This window comes from Bombus pyrosoma, linkage group LG2 (assembly GCF_014825855.1).
Source record: "Bombus pyrosoma isolate SC7728 linkage group LG2, ASM1482585v1, whole genome shotgun sequence".
NCBI classification, from domain to species: domain Eukaryota; kingdom Metazoa; phylum Arthropoda; class Insecta; order Hymenoptera; family Apidae; genus Bombus; species Bombus pyrosoma.
The window spans coordinates 815,169-833,913 of NC_057771.1; the positions used below are offsets into that span (position 1 = coordinate 815,169).

An 18,745-nucleotide genomic window follows, 5' to 3' on the forward strand; every position below is an offset into this window, starting at 1 on the left:
AAAGAGGACGAATAAAGCGCGGAAAGAGCAAGAGGAGGGTGAGGTTGCGTACATAGACCTAGACACGCGTGTTACACGGATGACGTGTCGTTGTTTGCATTGCTTATCGTGCGATGGATAAAAGGAAAGAAGAAAAAAAGAAAGGAAGGAAGAAAAAACGCGGGGGCTGCGAAGCGAGATGGACGGATTGAAACTCGCGAGGCTCTATGTAAGTTAGACGAACAAAGAGAGGAAAAAGAAGAAATAATGAGGGAAAGAGGAAGAATGAGAGAATACGACCTGCTTTTAAGATGATGCGTGTTGATAAGAAAAGAAGATGTAGTCATCCAGCGCAAAGAACGGTTTTCGATAGAGGAAGAGAACGAGAGAACATTACATATACAGGGTCGCGAAATCGAGTAAGAGAACGTTAGGTCCCAAGCGTTGTATCGCGTCGAAAGTCTGGTCTCATCCAATGCCGAAACGATGATCGTTGAATTTAATCGGCCATTGTATAGTTGTCCAATCGATTACTTGCATTAACCTCGGTACATACATGCATATTACACATACGCGAATTATTGTATCGTTGATTTACTATAACGCATGATCCTATAAAGGAGCCTGCAAGGGAAACACAAGCAATGTTCATCGACACGCATTTCACACAAGCTCACAGTAAACGTATATAAAATATCTTCTACATACACTTCTACGTACACGCTCAAACTATACATATGTTCCACACAGAGACATAGACACTCCGAACACAAATATAATATATGCTGTAACACGCGCCGGCGGCTTTTTAAAGGAATTATCCTAACACACATGCCTATATACACATACAAGAAGAAATATACACACACACACACATACCCACGCTACACCAGGAAGAACTATATGCAAACCATCAAGTTACACGAAATAAGATGCATTAAAAGAAAAACAAAATATATATTTACACATATGCGTGTATTCAGTTATTATACCGCGCGTCCGTATATGTACAGTGCGTTAGTTGAAGGCGAGATTCTGAATCGCCAATTTGATGCGCCATTGCATAAGTAAAAGCGGAAGTGAAAGTAATGCGTGCAATAAGAATGATATTTGGACACGAAGCGAGATTGTGCGTCTCTATATAACCCGGATGCGTGTGAGAAAGAATGAGAGAGAACGTGACGATACGTGCGTGCGAGAGCGAGAGAAAGAAAGTTATTAAATCTTTAAGATTTACGAACACGGTCACCTGAAAATGTCATTTTGCGAATTAAAAGATGTTAGAAAATGGAAGGAAATTGGAAAGTTTATGCGGACTGGCGTAAACGCAAGAAATCGTTAAATTGCGGAACGTAGCCTTACTCGCGGAACGACTGAACACCAAAAAATTCTTGCGTTCTTTCGCGCTTCGAAGTATTTCCCTAATTAGACGGACAAATGGCCCGAATGGGGATACTCCATTCAATTATTCGTAATTGGTCTAGGTTAAATGCGTGTAATATCGTTCGGGAAACAGGGAGGTGTCATTACATTCGTTTTGTTTTTTAGCGCACGTATGTTTTATAAAATTTAACCTAACCCTCGAGGAAAGTTCGATTTATGGGCTCGAAGGGCATCGCGACGCTCTAACCTCCCTGCTTCTGAAAGGGACAATTAAAAAAGAAAAACTAAAACAAAGAAACCGTCGACGTGCAAAAACTCATTCCGTGGACTATATAATTCGGATTTCGTTGATATCGCTGATCAAAAACTGTTTCATACGATACTATTAATTACTATTATTGAATTTGTCAATATTGAATTATTGAATTGAGTGAGAATCAACGAGCGATAAATTAATTATAATTATTACAAAAACAATGGATATACGTGCGACAATTCTAGGTACGGTTATTATTGTATTCAATAACAGGGTAAAACAAAGAACAAAAAAAAGAAACATTGAAGAAGAAGGATGACTTTAAATTGGGACGCGTGTCACGTCGAACGGCGGCCATTTTGTTTTCCTGTGCGCGGGTATGCATGCGCACGATAAAAAAATGCTTAAAAAAGGAAAGAAAGGGTGAAGAGGAACGAATGAACAAACGAGTCAATTCTTACGAACGTTAGCAATACTTCGTCATGACCACAAAGGATAAAAATGGCAAATAATGAACGAGAAAAAAAGAGAAACTAATAATAATAATAATATAGACGACTAATCTATATCGCGGATAAACTTACATGAATTCTTAAGTTCGTGACGCGTACACGCGTGACGGGTGATCCTCGCTCGTTCTCAACAAAAGAAAGTGGAATATGAGAAAGCGGAACGTGAATGAGTCACCACTCCTGGACAAGAAAAATGTACTGTAAAACGAACTGCGGTCGCGTGTATTTTCGACGCTACGAAGCCAACTTCTTGCAAGCGAAACAAAATGGTAGCTGCTTCGTTACGCCCCAGGACTAACGATAAACGCGTGCAAAAGAGGTAAAGGTATATGCATCGGGCCAAAACTGTTATTATTCAGGCAATTAATAATTCGAAATATGAGAAAAGTCAAACAGCAAAAGGAAACACGTACACACACACTATGAAAAAAGAGATTGGTATTTTATCGGTAGACCGTACACCATATATAGGACGATGCTGTTTTCAAACGGGTGCAAGAGACGAGTACGCAGAAACGAGCGTTTCTTCGACGATGTTCTATTCCTGATTTTTTCGTTTCGATTCTGACAAGGTTTCTTTTTCAAGGTTATGCGAAATTACGGGGCTTTTGTGAATGAAACGCGACATAATCAAGCGAAAAAAACAGAGAGAAACGCTCCATGCTCATAGCTTCACAGGCATCTTCCGTTGCCTTTATTCTTTTGTTACGTTCATTGGATCCGGTGGGAGAAAAATGAGTTAAGTGAGCGTTAAATAGACGTGTCGAGCGCTTCATGTATCGCGGAGCTACGCTAATTGTTCAAATAGACGGAGAGTTGGACATTGCGCAGAGAAGTAGAGTGGAGAAAAAGAAAAGAAGAGATATACACGAGAACATAAGCACCAGCTCAAAGAACGTAAAATATAACAAGATTCGTCGTATGTAGGTTTAAGGCACGCTGACGCGCGAGATCGCAGAGGATGGGCAAAATAAGGAAATGTAGAAAGCATATACACATACAAATGAAGAAATAGAAGAAGAGAAAACAGTCATAATTAAGTGTACAAGTTGTAACTTTTCACAGTTAAGGTGAATGGTGTGCCGAAAGAATCTTGGGTTCCTGATCATTTATTACGTTTAACGTTTTAAACTGTATAATTAATGTTCATCGTTCATTTTGGATTTGAATGGAAGCAATTTTGTTGAAGCGTGATTAACGAAGTAATGTGATAGTTATTATTATTTTTGAGCAATGTGTAAGTATCTTAGAATTAATTTTAAACTTATTTATTTAAATTGTTTCGTCGTTCTTTTACGAACGAATCGAGGATGTTGCGGCAGGAACCTAGGCAACTTTCAACGAGAATCCTCTGAAAAAGAGAATTATATATAAATATATAAATATATATATATATATACATATTCGAAAGAGATCTACGATCAATTATTAATTAGACAAAACAAACTAAAATGCGATCAATATACAAGCGAGTTAATACAAAAAGAATGAAGAGAAAAGAAAGGAGAAGATAAAGGTGTCGTGAGACATATAATAGGGAAGACAAGTCATAGGATGGGATAAAAATGAAACAAGAGGAAACAAAATATATATGTGAGTACAGTCCACGCGTTTATATTTATAAATATGAAATACATTAATATTGAAATATTACGTCTATATCTACATCTAGTATATATATATAAATATATATATAAATATAAATATATATATATAAATATAAATATAAAAACGATTAAGAAAGACAAGAAATATATTATGACTATATATATATAAATATATATAATAACTGATTAAGGTGGCAAGCAGACAAAATAAAAAATATGAGGATTATGGGAGATAAACAGATATATTGAAACATTGTTTTATGCATTTGTACATATATATAGTTATTGATGTTTTAAAAGCTAATATACTATTGTACTGAACAATTTTTCGATGATCATCATCGATGATCGTGAAAGGAGAGTCGAGCGGGGGTACAACCGGGGTAGATGAGGGTAGAACGAGGATTGGGAAGACTAGACGCGGAGAAAGATGAGGGGAAAGAGGAAAAGAGAATAAAGAAAAAAACGGCGAAGAAATGCGAGGGAGGCGAGCTCGTTGTTCGATGCAGTGCAGTCTTCTCTCGCTTTGCAATACTCTTCCGATTTTTTACACGAGGGAGTTTATTTTTCCTGGCGAATTTTTGTCGAGGGTTGAGCATGAGAAGAAAAGTGTACGGAAATGATAATGATATAGAAAATTCAGAAGACTTCGCTTGTTCATCGACCGAGCTCGATCACTCATTGCGCGATTAACACGCTCACACCGACACTTCCACATTGTACACGTATGATACACACATATATAAATACTGACACGTATATATATATAAATATAAATATAAATATAAATATAAGTATAAATATAAATATAAATATAAATATAAATATACACGCGTATAAATAATAAGTAATAATTACGATAATCGAAAAATATATATTATATACATATATATATAAATAAAATACACACAGCGTGAGCTAAGGACAGGAGAAAGGAAATGGAGGTCACAATTGTAAAGAGAGTGCGAAGAAGATGTTAATCAAGTGAGTAATCGATTATTGCCATTCCGTGATTGAGCCGTGAAATTGAAATTAGAAGTACACGACTGACAAATCTTCATGCGATAGGTATGCGCGATGTGTACAATGATATGAAAATGAGTGCAATGAAATATAATAAAACACTTTATAATACTTAAGTCTTAGCGGTACTTAAGTGCAAGTAGCGATTATAAGTAATGTTTCCATTCTACATCTTATCGTTCTGTAACGAAATTATCGTTATTGTAAAAATTATTTTTGACAGGAAGCATGAAAAGGCGAACAAAACTATTCTGTTTCATTTGTTTCACACGTTGAAAGGATTTTTTGTTATACTTTCGTCTTTCGTTGATTAAATCGTTTTCAACTTCGACCACCTCGCGGTAGACGGAGTTAAATGTAATTGCGAAGTCGTTCGACTGTACGATATTTCGTAGATAATACAGCAATATCGAGTAATAATTTAATGAAGATGCCACTGCGAGCAAATTCAACATAATCAAGCGTATTTAACCCGTTTGCAATTAATGGAAGTATAATGTATGAAGGTGATTATACAACCATAGGGAAGATAGTATGCAGACTTGAACAAGCATCAGTTCATTAATGTTCACGTAGAGTTCAATCTGTTTGCGCTTGACCCAATAGTGATAGTTGCTCGCGCATAAACGACCGTTCATCATTCTGAAATAATGTTTCACGTTCAGTCTGTATTAGTGATAACTATATAACAGTTCCATATTTGGAACAGACGAATAGAGTGGCCCAAATGATTCAAATGTTAGATTTTACGAACACTCTTTTTAATTATATCACTTTCTAATCCGTACAATTGTACTATATGCAAATACAAACACATATACACAGACACATGCATAGATACTTTCAATCACGCGTTTTCTTACGATACAACGAGAACAATACTCTTCGAAACAATTATACACGATACAATTATCAACATAATGGAAACACACATTATGTACGTTAATTAATCTCGTCCAAACAATAAATCACACATATTAATCAATACACTAAAATACTTACACAGGACAAAACAAAGGCAAACGATTAAGATAATGGAAAAGAAAAGTTTCACTTCGCCTCACGGATTCGTCGATATCGATCCTTCGATCACTTTCTACGCACCCTCTATTTCTTGACTGCTGATGTTTCCTAGAACGGCTAGTTTAGCGTACATTTCGCTGTGCGACACGAATCTGCGAATTTCTGTTTTTGATTTTCTCAAATGAAAGCTGACAGGCAAAGATGACATACGAAGCGTTTTACCTTGTACGGAAATACGGAGGAAACGCGGACACGATGCCACGATATTTCGAAGAAAACAACCCCCGTCGCTCTGCGTGCGATGTGACTGTGGTTCGAGAGAAAGAGGGGGAGAGAGTGAGGGAGAGTTTGTGAGCCAAAAAAAAAAAAAAAAAATAACTGTGCGAAAGGGAGAAAGAAAAAGGGTGAATGAAACGAACTCGCAGAAGTCCGTAGATAGATAGACAATTTTCGAAACAACGTTTTCGTGCGTACGAGAAAGATCGTTGCTGCGACCTGACACGAAAAGTTGGAGCGTTTCTCTGCTGATTGACCGCCTCTGAACTTGCTAGTAGTACCTACAGTTTCGATTTCGATTTTTAAGCCTGTTCGAGTCGCGTTTGCTAACTGGCGGACAGAGAGAAACGCTCTAAGCAGGTACACGATTCGATTAGTCGAGTTTCAAGTCAGTTGTAATATAATCGATTGATAGGGATCGTGATGCCTAAATCAGTGTTCTTTTTTAAATGGAACGTCGCAGCCAAAGACGTAGGCTAAAGGATCCTACTTAGGAATTATTTTTATTCGCGCATTACGGGAACATGCGGGCCGAAAGAGCTCGTTCGTTTATTATTATTATTATTAATATTATTTTTTTCTTTGTTTTTTTTCTGTTGACTTATATTGTATTTTAATAACGATTAATTACTACCGTTCGATTACTATTAACAACGTTATTATCGGATAGTATTATTCTAACGCGTCCCACTATCATTTTCTATTTATCAGGATGCTATGAGTACAGTTATCATTGTCTTTGAGCCGATGATTTCGTTTATTTCAAGTTTCTACCGAGGAGAAACGCGGCTCGAAGAAATCGTCGTCCGTCTCAAGTACCAATCAGAATTATTCTGTTCCATGTGTCGTCTGTTCGATATGAACGAGTGCTCGCATTTTTAAAAAAAGGAAAGAAAGCTTTCTTGCAAAATCCAGAAGAAATGTTAATCTCATTCGTGTTACAACTCACTTTTAGCCAGACGTCCAGGGGATTTTTTCGAGTCGCAGATTAATGAAATGTGAACATAACCCCATACGATATATATATAATATATAATACAATATATATAATATATAATATATATTATATATTATATATAATATGTAACATATATTATTATATATAATATATATTTAATTACATATTATATATATACATAACATCATATATATTATATATATTATATATATGCGCACGGAAAGCATACAATATTATGAATAAGTATATATAATCATGTAATTACACGTGCACACGTTCGGATGAACAAGGATATAACAGCCACGAGCTTCGATGAAGTTTTGCTAACCATCGTACAGCAAGAATACCAGTTCTTTTTTTCATTCGATACCCATTAATATCAATATGTATCATTTTATTTTTGTCATATAAAATTATTCAGCCGGTTTTATGCTTTAATCGTTGAGATAAGATTGAGCGATCAAACATATAATATTTGATCGATATCCAATTTTCATGTGTTCTAAAAAGCATTAGTTAGGGTGTGAAAATTTTGACGATATCGTATTGCCGTTATTAACGAAAGAATAATCTGAAGAAATATTTAAGGAACGTTCAATTTCGATGAATACACTTTTCCATGGGCCAACCGAATCGATTATAGAGCGAGTATTTTCAATGTTGCTAAATTTTGTATTATTACTTAACCGCACTGACTCGCGTTAGTTTCTAACACAATTGTACGCTGTTCTCTATACTATCGTGACGTTTTTCGTTTGTTTTATTATGTCATTGTTCCAGTTTTACTGCAAACGATTGGTACCTGTTTGTGCAACTCGTAAAATAAAACACGATAAAGGCCATTATATAACTTTCCATTCCTCTCGCTCCTCGGATCGATTCTCTTACCCATCGCAACGGGTGTGTTCGAATCAGTCAAGCAAAAGTTGTTATACTTTAGATGCTCGTTCTTAGAACGATCATACGAATCGATAGATAACGCGAATTATCTTCGAAATTTTGAATATTCGAGATCTCCGTAGCAGTTGTAGGCGGAAAAGTAAATATTTCGTTCAAGTTAGCTTCAAAGCATATATATTTATTGCTTGTTTTTCAATTTACATATCGTGTTGATCTATAAGATCTAAAAATTGTTTCGTGCTTTAACGCTGTATCATGACTGCGATCATCAATTTTCGAAGAGTTGCTAAATTCTTCCCTCGTTTTTCGCTTCTTTTGGCTGCCATCGATCGATCGTTTCACGATAACTATATTTTAATACCATAAATTGTGTCATTATTTCATTAATTTTCTTCGCGGATACAAAACAACCACGTAAACGTTCTCGAACACACCGGCACACGAGCACAATAATTTCATTCGTCTCTTCCGTAAGATAACAAAGAAGAAGATATTTAAATAAACAAAAAAGAACAAGTCTGAGAAACAATTTTTCATCGATTTTTTTCAATCAAAATGTTAGATAAAAGAACTGCATCGTGATCGTTGTGTGCATGTGTGAGAAGTGAAAAAGAGTCCACAAATTTCAACACACTCGCTTTGATCCCGTTCATCGTTGTCTTTAGTTTTATGATATTGTATTTTTGTTGTCGCGTGAAACAACCGAGGAATACCGAGTGTTTTCTGTGTACACGGCATGTTATGAATTACAGGGAGAGTCTTAGAGTCTCGTCATTCACATTGTCGAATTAGGGAACCATCTAAGTAATTTCTGTTTAAAACACGTAGTAAGAGAACGGAGCCAAGGTTTTTAAAAATATTTTTTACGACGCCTCGTGAGAAATACAAAGCAAAGGCAGATTGATGAATAGCATGAAAGAACGAAACGGAAGCTCGGCGGTATGGTACAGCTTGCAATGAGAAAACTTGCAATATAACAAGCAATAAATAAATCACTTTTAATTCCATGTATATTAAACAATTATGTGGATGCTTAATGAGATTTATTGAATTTAAACAAGCATAAAGAAAAAAGAAAAAAAAAATAATAAAGCCAAGAACTAAGACGAAATACTGATTTTACATATTCTTACTAATCGTAAACGATTACAATACGTATAGCGACATACTAAATTATACGATTATTTATCGATTAAAAAGAACAGATTAAATGAAAATGGTAAATAAATAATTATTAAACTAAAAAGCAAAAAAAAAAAACAGTACGATTGCGGGCGGGAATCGCCACGAAGTCGGTAATGTCTAATCTATATAAGTACGTAAAAAGTTTCAATTTTACACTACCGATAATAATGACATAACGGTAAGGTTCTATATAAGATATAATGATGATTTATAATAATTATAACATTGTACAGAATATTTATGAAAGGCGCGCTGCTGGCGAAAGAGCCGCGCGTTTCTTTGTGTGTTCGTAGTTCGCGAACGCAAAAAAAAAGAAATAAAAGAAACGAAGGAGGAATAGAGATAAACGGGGAATAAAAGTGAAACAATACGAGCAAACAAATGAGGCACGTTTATCTTTTCTTGTAATCAATAAAAATTGTTCGCATTAAGCGTAGCTTAAAGTCGTCAGTAAATTTTCAGGCATCCATAACAAATGTGAAGGAACAACGCGCGACTCTCTATCCAAAAGCGGCTAGACTATAATGGATGTTTTGTAAGATAAAGCAAAACGATCACGGATTATATTGAGATCGCGTTCAGAGAAATGTATAATCGATTACGTATTCGGGATAGCTCGAATTTACTCGACGACGCCTTTCTCGATGGAGGAATAAAAAAAATGTAAGAAAAGAGATAAAAAAATTTAAAAAAATGAAGAAAAGAAGAAGTACGAAAATTGCGGCTCTTTTCTACCGCGAATATATTCGAGCATAGCGATATGGTGTGCTGTCAAAAGGTGAAAATTATGGTCCTTAAAATTTAAGCGGAAAAGAGTAACAAGACGCAAAAAAATAAAAAATAAAAAAACAAAAGCGAAATAAAATAGAGAACAAAAGATAGAAAGTGAGAGAATTTATCCGCCGTAGATGTGTGGCGTAAGAAAGGGCCGATAATCTAATTCATTGTGTATGTATACAGACAGAAAATAAATATAATATTGCGATTATAAATATTAAACTAATAAAGAATAACAATATTGTACCCCTCTGTACATATAAATATATATTATAATACGATGATTATTACTATATGATTTATTATAAATATATATACATAAATATAAATATATCTCATGAATTCACATTATTATGTTTATTATTGTTTACTTATTATTATTAAAATTATTATCATTGCGATGATAACGAGAAGGATGATGATGATGATGATGATGATTATTATTATTATTATTATGATAATATTATTAATATTTAAGAAAAGGTTCACAACGTGCCGTGTGTATGTGGGAATAAAATATATAATATAATGGACATTGTTCAATTCAATCCAATGTTTTGTCGTTTTTCTCTTTCCTTGTTTTCAGTCTCATATCATATCCTTATCACTTTAGATAATCTTCCTTTCTAAATTCTATAAAGATATTTATTCTTGAACATTAGTTAAATGATTTAATATATTAAATTCATCAATTATAAGTTTATTGTGCTCCTTTGTCTAATTAAATTTAAAAAAATTAATTCTTAAACAATATACAACAATAGTACCGTTATTTTATTATTAAATTTTCTGATAAAAGGCTTATTTTCAATAACATAAAATAAGTAATAATATACATATGTATATACATATATCTTTCGCGCCATATAGTTTGGATTCTAGTCGAGTACGAAACTATCGATAAGTCGACCAGAAAATATGGCGCCAGGCATGACAGATTTCGTTATCAGTGTCTCAAGTGATGTGTCAAACGTGACATGAGTTTTCTTTCAAATTCCGTATGATAGTTTAATTAATACCATTGTACATTATCTAGAACGAAATGGGTATTTTCTTTGCAAAGAAAAAGCCACCGAGCCGTGTTACCGAACAGGACAAGGCCATTTTAGTACGTTGTTTCACACATTTTCTAACCTCAACCATTTTCATTTCAGGTACATATTTACTGATTTCTAACATTTTTACAGCAACTGAAACAAACTAGGGATAAAATCAAGCAATATCAACGAAGAATCGAGCAAAGTCTTGAAAAAGAACGGTTACTCGCAAAAAAACTTATACAAAATAAACAAAAAGAGTAGGTATTAAATTCTTGTCTATTGTAATTTTAAAATATCTTTAACACATTTGTTAAACGTTATAAAATCTTTTCAGACGTGCTTTACTTCTTCTACGAAAAAAGAAATTCCAAGAACAAATATTATCAAAGACTGATGGACAGCTAGAGAACCTTGAACATATGGTACATGATTTAGAATTTGCACAAATAGAATTGAAGGTTGTAAATGGCCTAAAAGTGGGTAATACTGCATTGAAGAAACTACATGATTTATTATCCATTGATGAAATTGAAAAAGTTATGGATGAGACTAAGGAAGGAATTGAAAAACAAAGGGAGATTAATGAAATATTGTCTGGAGAACTTACAGAGAATGATGAGAGTGAAGTTGAAGCAGAGCTTAATGCTTTGTTAGCGGCAGAAATTGAAGAAGAGGCACCAGAAATACCAGAGGATGTAACATTACCAGAAGTACCAGAGGATATAACATTACCAGAAGTACCAGAGGATATAACATTACCAGAAGTACCAGAGAAATTACCAGAAAAGAAGATAGGTAAATACATTGTATAATATACAAATAAATACCAATACTGTAATACATAAATAAATACTATCATGTTAGATTTATTCTTCTATTAGAAAAATACATTTAATCCATTCATTTACCTTCTTTTTATTTTGCAGAGCGTACGAAAGAAAGAACGAAAGAAACTGTTGCTTTGGAAGCATGAACAGGTGATAAATATCATTAGTAAAGTTTCTATTCTATTGGTACTTTGCGCAGGGGTCTCTGTATATATGTACAGTACATTATATGTAAGGCTCAGCGTGAATAATTCTCATCCAAAGGGTGTAATTGAAAGAATGGAAGTTACGTTTTATTAACAAAGTCGTTTAAGTGCTAAAGACTGTTATTATAAAGTGCGTATACATATATGGTTTTGATGCTGTGAATACATAATCCAGGCAAATGTACATTACTCTTTCATATATTACATATACCATGTAAGTTTCACAATAATTATATTTGTACTACCTTACATGTACAAATATCTTTTTATCTTATTATTGGCCTTTCTTATGTGTAGTTATATAAAAATATGCAGAAGTTTAAAATCTTTTAATAAATGTGGTCTTATTTACAACATGTTTCAGTAGATCTTATTCTGCAATAAATTATACAAATTTATAAACATGATTCAACAAAAAATTGTACATAAATCATAAAACCTTTCTCCAAAATGGAGATTATTTTGGATCAAAACGGAATAAAGTACATTAGGTATCTTCAATGTTTCATCCTTCTAAATATTGTTTTCGAATAGGAAAACACTTATATAATGCAGTTAGTAATGCTCGTTATTGATATCAATCCTATTATTGCGTTGACCATACATGTTCTGAAATCTATGTCTTTTCGTTACTCTTTTGTTTGTATATTTTCGTGGAAAATATTCATATAATATATAATAATAGTCATATATAATAGGATGATAATAATCATTTATCTTTTATTAATCTAGAATATTTAAATTTTTCCCGCAATGTAAAATTGCACAGTCATATGAATAGAAGGTTACACGTGATCAACCAGCTTAAATTATTCAGGAACTGATAAGATAAACCAACCACCGAGACGTTCTCAAATACCTAGTATCTTCAGAATATTTTACGCTTATTCTATATGCCCTTAGCTCCAGTTACAACGCAGATAAAAATATATTCACTTCTATTAATGATATGAATAAAATTAATGGATTTTATGATTTCACATGAAATATTTTGTTTCCATTTATCCGAATTGAGAAAATACAGTGCGATACTTGATACCATTGTGCTACACATCATAACGTAATATAATTTGATCTTTTTTTTGGAGAGGAGGGGAAAATGCAATTGCGCATACCCGGTGTCGCTATGCGCCCCCGGGTTATGTGGGGCTCGGTAAAATGTTAACGCCTCTATCCACTAAAAACCCCTCCTCATTCTCTCCTTCATCGGTACTGAATAACCAACCCGACACTACCTCACGGCATTAAAAATATTTGATCTGTACTTCACTTAAATTATCATAATTAGACAAATACTTCCGTTATCGAGCAGGTCACCTATGTGACTCCTATAAAACCTTTTTGTTTTGTTAATGTTCCTTCTTCGAAGTTAACAATGCGATACTTTTAAATTGAAGAAATCAGACACTTAATCATTTCGACATCGATTCAAATACTAATGAAGTTATAGAAATAACATAAATCATTGGAGAGTTATAGAGAGTTTATCCCATACAGGTATCATATAATTATATTCATAAATTTGCAAATTAGTTTTATAGGACGGGATGGTTTATAGTTTTTTTTAATGATTATCTGCCTCTACTGATTTGCAAATATATAGCAGGTATGTAGAGCTTTTATTCGTCATTTTAATGTCTATTTATGTCCATGACTAATGTTTTAATATGCGAAATATCTTGCATCATGATATTATTTCTAACAATCAGAAAAACGAATTTAGCTTGTTATTTAGATTTTAACTTATTTATTCCCCAACTGTCTTTTTACATATAGTGAAATAAACATTTTTTTTTTACTGTGTCCAACTGTAACATTGACGCTTTCGAAGTTTCTACAATTCTATAATCCGAGATAACACGACTTTCCTAATATCTTCCTCCCAAATTAATTTGCCGCTTTTCATTGTCAATGTACGTTACATTCTAACGCGAAGTAAGCTAAATTATTCAATGGAACCAAATGTCAGCTGTTCATTTTCCATATTTACTTATGTAATTTCGCAGTGTCATAACTTTCCAACTTTCCGCGCTCGATGAAAACTATATGTACGTTCATATCGTAACATTATACTCAACATACAATAGTACATGCAAAATGTTAAAAAAAAGTTATCCACAAAAAGCTGTCCTCACTAGATAATATATCTTTTGTTTTGTGTAGATAATATATCTTTTAAGTTTAATATTTTTTCTAATCTAATATTTTAAATTATTTTTTGGTCTTTATGTTTAGTTCCAAAATCGAGCCACGAATCCATCGTTTATTTTACCGGTGACCACCTACGTTTTCATAATATTTGCATCTCGTGTCTTGTACCGAACAACGTCAACGTCCAACGACTTTGTTAGATTCAACGAAGCTTGTTTGTGCAGCAGAAAACGTCGTTTGAATAGACGATGTCTGATGTATTTAACTTGGTCTGTCGAATCCAGATAAGACCAGCTTACGGCGCCAATAACAACGTTCGAATTGTTTTAACAAATCTCATGGCGCCTACGAAATCGTTTCGTAGTCACTAAACGATTAACACAATTTCAATGGTCAGGGACAGAATCCTGACAGTCTGTCGATCAAGTAATAATTACTAATAATCAATTATCGTTGATTAATCGTGTTGTTCACCCAGAATTGTACAAATAAAAGCGTATTCGCGCCTAACGATTGCGGTATCAATTACGACGCTAATTGTCCCCGAAAATTGTCTCTCTTTACGGTTACTTGCAACTCAATAAAATTTTTATCCAGAGAGCTTTAAACGACCATTGATTGACATATAGCAAACGTAATTTGCACTGTATACTCTTTTTTATAAAATGTTTAATTTTTCAAAATATTACATTTGTCAAAGGAATGATGTAAATTTATTCCTTATTTATACGACAGATCGTATAAAATTCTTTATATTCTTTTTAGCTGCTTTCCATAATTATACCTTCATACCAAAGAATAAATCGAAAAAATATTACATGAAGAAAATGAAGAGAGGATGGGAGTTAAATGTTAAATCGCATCGAAAGACTATCATAAAAATTCAAAATTAATTCCAAAAACAGATATTTCATGTTAAATATATTCCATTTGGACAGAGTCTATGATGCAAGATCGTAAACTTTACGCGAATTCGCGAAGTCGTTGGGAAACTGACGCGTTCGCTGAATGCCGGTAAGACCGGGAAACGACGAATAAAACGGCGATCACTGGAACAACTGCTATAGAAAATCTGTCAAATTCTTGATAATACGCGTACAGGCTGTGCAATTCTTGTAGTAAATTACAGGAAGTATCACAGCCTCCTGATATTTAAAATGACGCCTGTATGGATCAGCGATTCCCTATTTAAAACCAGATGACCTTCGCGAAATGAGAGAGACGAAGAGAAAGGAAGAACGGCTGAGGAACGGGATCCGCTGACTAACCTCCGGCCATGAAGCCTTCGTTTTATTTCCTTTTCTTTTCCCCGAGTCCGAACATATCATTCTCCTTATCTGCGAGTGTGTCGTAGATCCGGGAATTTCAGCAAGTTCAACGATTTGTGATCGATTAATAGACAAATTAAATGATGTCAATTGTATGATATGACACAAGAAGGAAATTATCTTAGAACGTGATTCTTTTTTTATCGTGAATTATGTTACTTGGAATGCAGAATTACCCATTTTTAACTTTAACCCTGTTATGTCCTTTGGCTCATTTTATATACAGTCACGTCTTTTTATTGTCCAAAAAATAGTTCCGCTCAAGAAGGATACGAATGAATTACTAATATATGTTATTCTCCATTTCAACTTTATATTAAATATATCTTTTAAATGTTAAAAATCTCTTTACCTACAGGAACGAGAGAAATCTTGGAAAATGAGAATTCAAGAATAGTAGGAGGGTAAGCTTTATCTGAATTTTTAGGTTCGAACATGATAAAAAGCGGAGGATCACGATTGATTACAAGATATATAAGATTCAGGCGATTTACCTTTTATCTCGGTCTATAGGAAGCCCTACATTCGATATTTTTTACCAACTGACTGTTACTTCTCTTACCACAGTGCAATATCTAGAATGTCTGTTCCAATGATTTCATGGTCCAAAAATTCATCGTCCAAGAATACTTGCGAATGTCAATCTTGTTACTTAGCATCGATTCTTTTCCATTAGCAATAGCGTTACTGTACCAAACAGTACAAGGTATAATTTTGCGGAAAACAAGTTAGACGCAATTTCGACGAGAATTTCGTCTAGATAACAAGAAGTTTTACCGCGTAATTTACTACTTTAAATATAGCATCCACTGATTCTTTATTTGTCAGGAGGCAAACAAAGCTATTTCCTTGACTCAGGTAGATATGCAAACTACGATCAACAACGAAATAAATCGATGTTTATTTATTCTCCGTATTTTATCAAACAAGCATCGTTACAGTAAATATATTAAATAAATTTACTATTTCTCAGATTATTTAAATTAATACAAACATAGAAAATATTGCGACGGTATAAACTTGTTATGCATCGAATTTTGCTCTATCTACATAAGTTTAATGAACGATTTCATCTCACGATAAACGACTTCCTTGGGTGGCAAGGATTTTCTACAAGAATGATTGCATAGAGTATTTCGCAGACTCTTGCAGAGAGAGAGAGAGAGAGAGAGAGAGAGAGAGAGAGAGAGAGAGAGAGAGAGAGAGAAATATATCTTATCTTATTGGGAATAATGCAGATAAAACATTGAGACGACAGTTTATCTGCGACGCATATATATACGTGACGTCTTACAGGTAACGTTTCCAGGCTACGTCTCGAGTCTTGAACTTAATGTTTTCATCAAAGCCTGACTTCCTTTAAATACCTCTTATCTTGTAATTACACATCTTGCTATCGAAAAGTTGAAGTTCTGGAAATTAACAGGCTGTTTCGTAAGATGTCACACGTTTAACTTCTTAAATTTTTTACTGTTCGGTTAAAGAAAATTATTACGACAAAATCAATAGAAGGATGCTTGAAACGAGTTTACAGTTTCCCCATTTCCATTTTTTAATCCTTTGAAGCCTAAGGATTCAAGTTTATTTTTATTTTCTATTGCATTAAACTATTGAAATTGTGTTTAAGATAAATATTTCCTAGTTCTGTTGAAGTTTTCATCGAAAGCTTGTACTGCGTTATTTTCAAATAAACGTGCCGATACGTAAAATACAGCCTTCCACTTTATCTTTCTCTCTCTCTCTCTCTCGCCATCTACATACTTCTTCTCTCCGATTTTTACTCCAAACAGAAACAACGAATCGTCTTGTAATAACAGTAACAACGCACCAATCAGCTTAAATTACCCGCTGCATCGATTTGCATACATTGATTCAACTTCGTCAGTGTTCCTCCGCTGAATTTACATTGAATCGCTCCTAAACCTATCCCCTTGATTTCAAGTGTAAGATACCTCTCTTATACAATATGTAACAGTACCACGTGCAAATATCCCTCGTCGAAGGTTGCGGAAGTGCGATGAGATAAATAAAAGTTTTAGTTTATTTGAACAACATGATATATGGGATTTTTGCATAACAATGGAATCTGGCTTTATAACGCTATCTCGAATTATTGGAAGACTTTGTTCACTATTGAAGAGAGTTAATAATTCTTACGCACGGAATAAAACGCAAAGGATGGGTTTCAAATATATATTGATTAATGATAAACTAATAATCTGGGGGATACCAGACGGTTCTCATCTGGATAACCTTCTTGTTTCATCGATTCTATGTTAAACTATTGATAACGTTTCGTCGGCGGTAATTTTCTAGAAATTTATGTCTCACGAAATCTTGCAATAAAATTTATCTCATAGTATAGGTAAACAGATATATACTTTATATATATACTTTATGGTGAGTTACTTATGTATTTACTAATACTTAGCTTCGTCCTTGAACATTTAAAATCAAGTTATAAAATATTCTTTATACATCTACGAAAGAGATATCTGAATATTCTGTTTGGAATAATCAAGAAAATGAAACCTAAGATATCATCTCCAATGCGTGTAGTAGATTATACCTTATTGATCATGGCGTACATAATTTTCTCTTTAAAAAGGGATTACATTAATGAGGTGTTTTATAAAAATAATTTTGGAATGGAATTGCTTAACGATATTAAGTGATACATAGAAACTTGAAAGAGTTTAATAAACAGTTTCATCGAAGACGGTTCCAAAGAGAAAGTCCCGTTTTACAGCGCTATCTAAAGGAGTGGTCGTCGAGGAGAGCCATTATTAAACCAAGTGAAAAAAAGGAGGTAAAAGATATCAGTCGAGGGGAAAATGCTTTAATTGGGCAGAAGAACAATAGCATAAGGCGTTGTACCGACGGGACAAAGTGAGTCATGCCTACATACAAGGTGAGACAACTGAATTCTTAATATTATAGAAACTAACTTTATATATTATTTCACCTTTATTATTCATATCATATTCATCATCTTTTTATTAGCAAAAACCATCTCCAAAATTCTCGTTACTACACGCATTTAATCAATACTGGTAATTAATTAAAAACAAATTTCCGTTTCGAAAAAACCGTTTCAACGTCCGCAATAAGATAGCCAGATTTTACAATGTGCATGTAAATGCTGAATTCATATTGCCCAAGAACGTGGTAATTTATTTGAAACACCGGAAACGATATTATCATAGGAGGTAATATGCTGCTGAATATTGTTCGCTGTACCCATTTAAATTATAATTTTTCAAGAACCCGGCGTTAACATTACCAGTTAGGCAGTACATTGAACTTTCTTAATC

General features: G+C 33.7%; 1 protein-coding gene across 2 annotated transcripts; it reads left to right on the forward strand.

The window, feature by feature from the left end:
• The first annotated feature begins 10,796 nt into the window (after positions 1 to 10,796).
• LOC122577603 (charged multivesicular body protein 6) lies at positions 10,797 to 14,701 on the forward strand. 2 transcript variants are annotated; one of them, XM_043748988.1, is made up of 5 exons: positions 10,797 to 10,987; positions 11,067 to 11,176; positions 11,254 to 11,714; positions 11,846 to 11,896; positions 14,188 to 14,701. In XM_043748988.1, the coding sequence occupies exons 1-4, from the start codon at positions 10,922 to 10,924 to the stop codon at positions 11,890 to 11,892; spliced, it is 684 nt and encodes a 227-aa protein (XP_043604923.1). In that variant the 5' UTR covers positions 10,797 to 10,921; the 3' UTR covers positions 11,893 to 11,896; positions 14,188 to 14,701. The 2 variants fall into 2 exon arrangements, with proteins under 2 accessions (XP_043604923.1, XP_043604922.1); XM_043748987.1 differs by lacking the exon at positions 14,188 to 14,701 and having other exon boundaries at positions 11,846 to 12,213.
• The last annotated feature ends 4,044 nt before the right edge of the window (positions 14,702 to 18,745 follow it).

Excerpts from the sequence above, each read along its gene's own strand:
- LOC122577603 (XM_043748988.1), top strand. The coding sequence starts at position 10,922 with ATGGGTATTTTCTTTGCAAAGAAAAAGCCACCGAGCCGTGTTACCGAA. Across the intron at positions 10,988-11,066 it reads AACAGGACAAGGCCATTTTA|CAACTGAAACAAACTAGGGA; the intron begins GTACGTTGTTTC and ends ACATTTTTACAG. Across the intron at positions 11,715-11,845 it reads ATTACCAGAAAAGAAGATAG|AGCGTACGAAAGAAAGAACG; the intron begins GTAAATACATTG and ends TTTATTTTGCAG.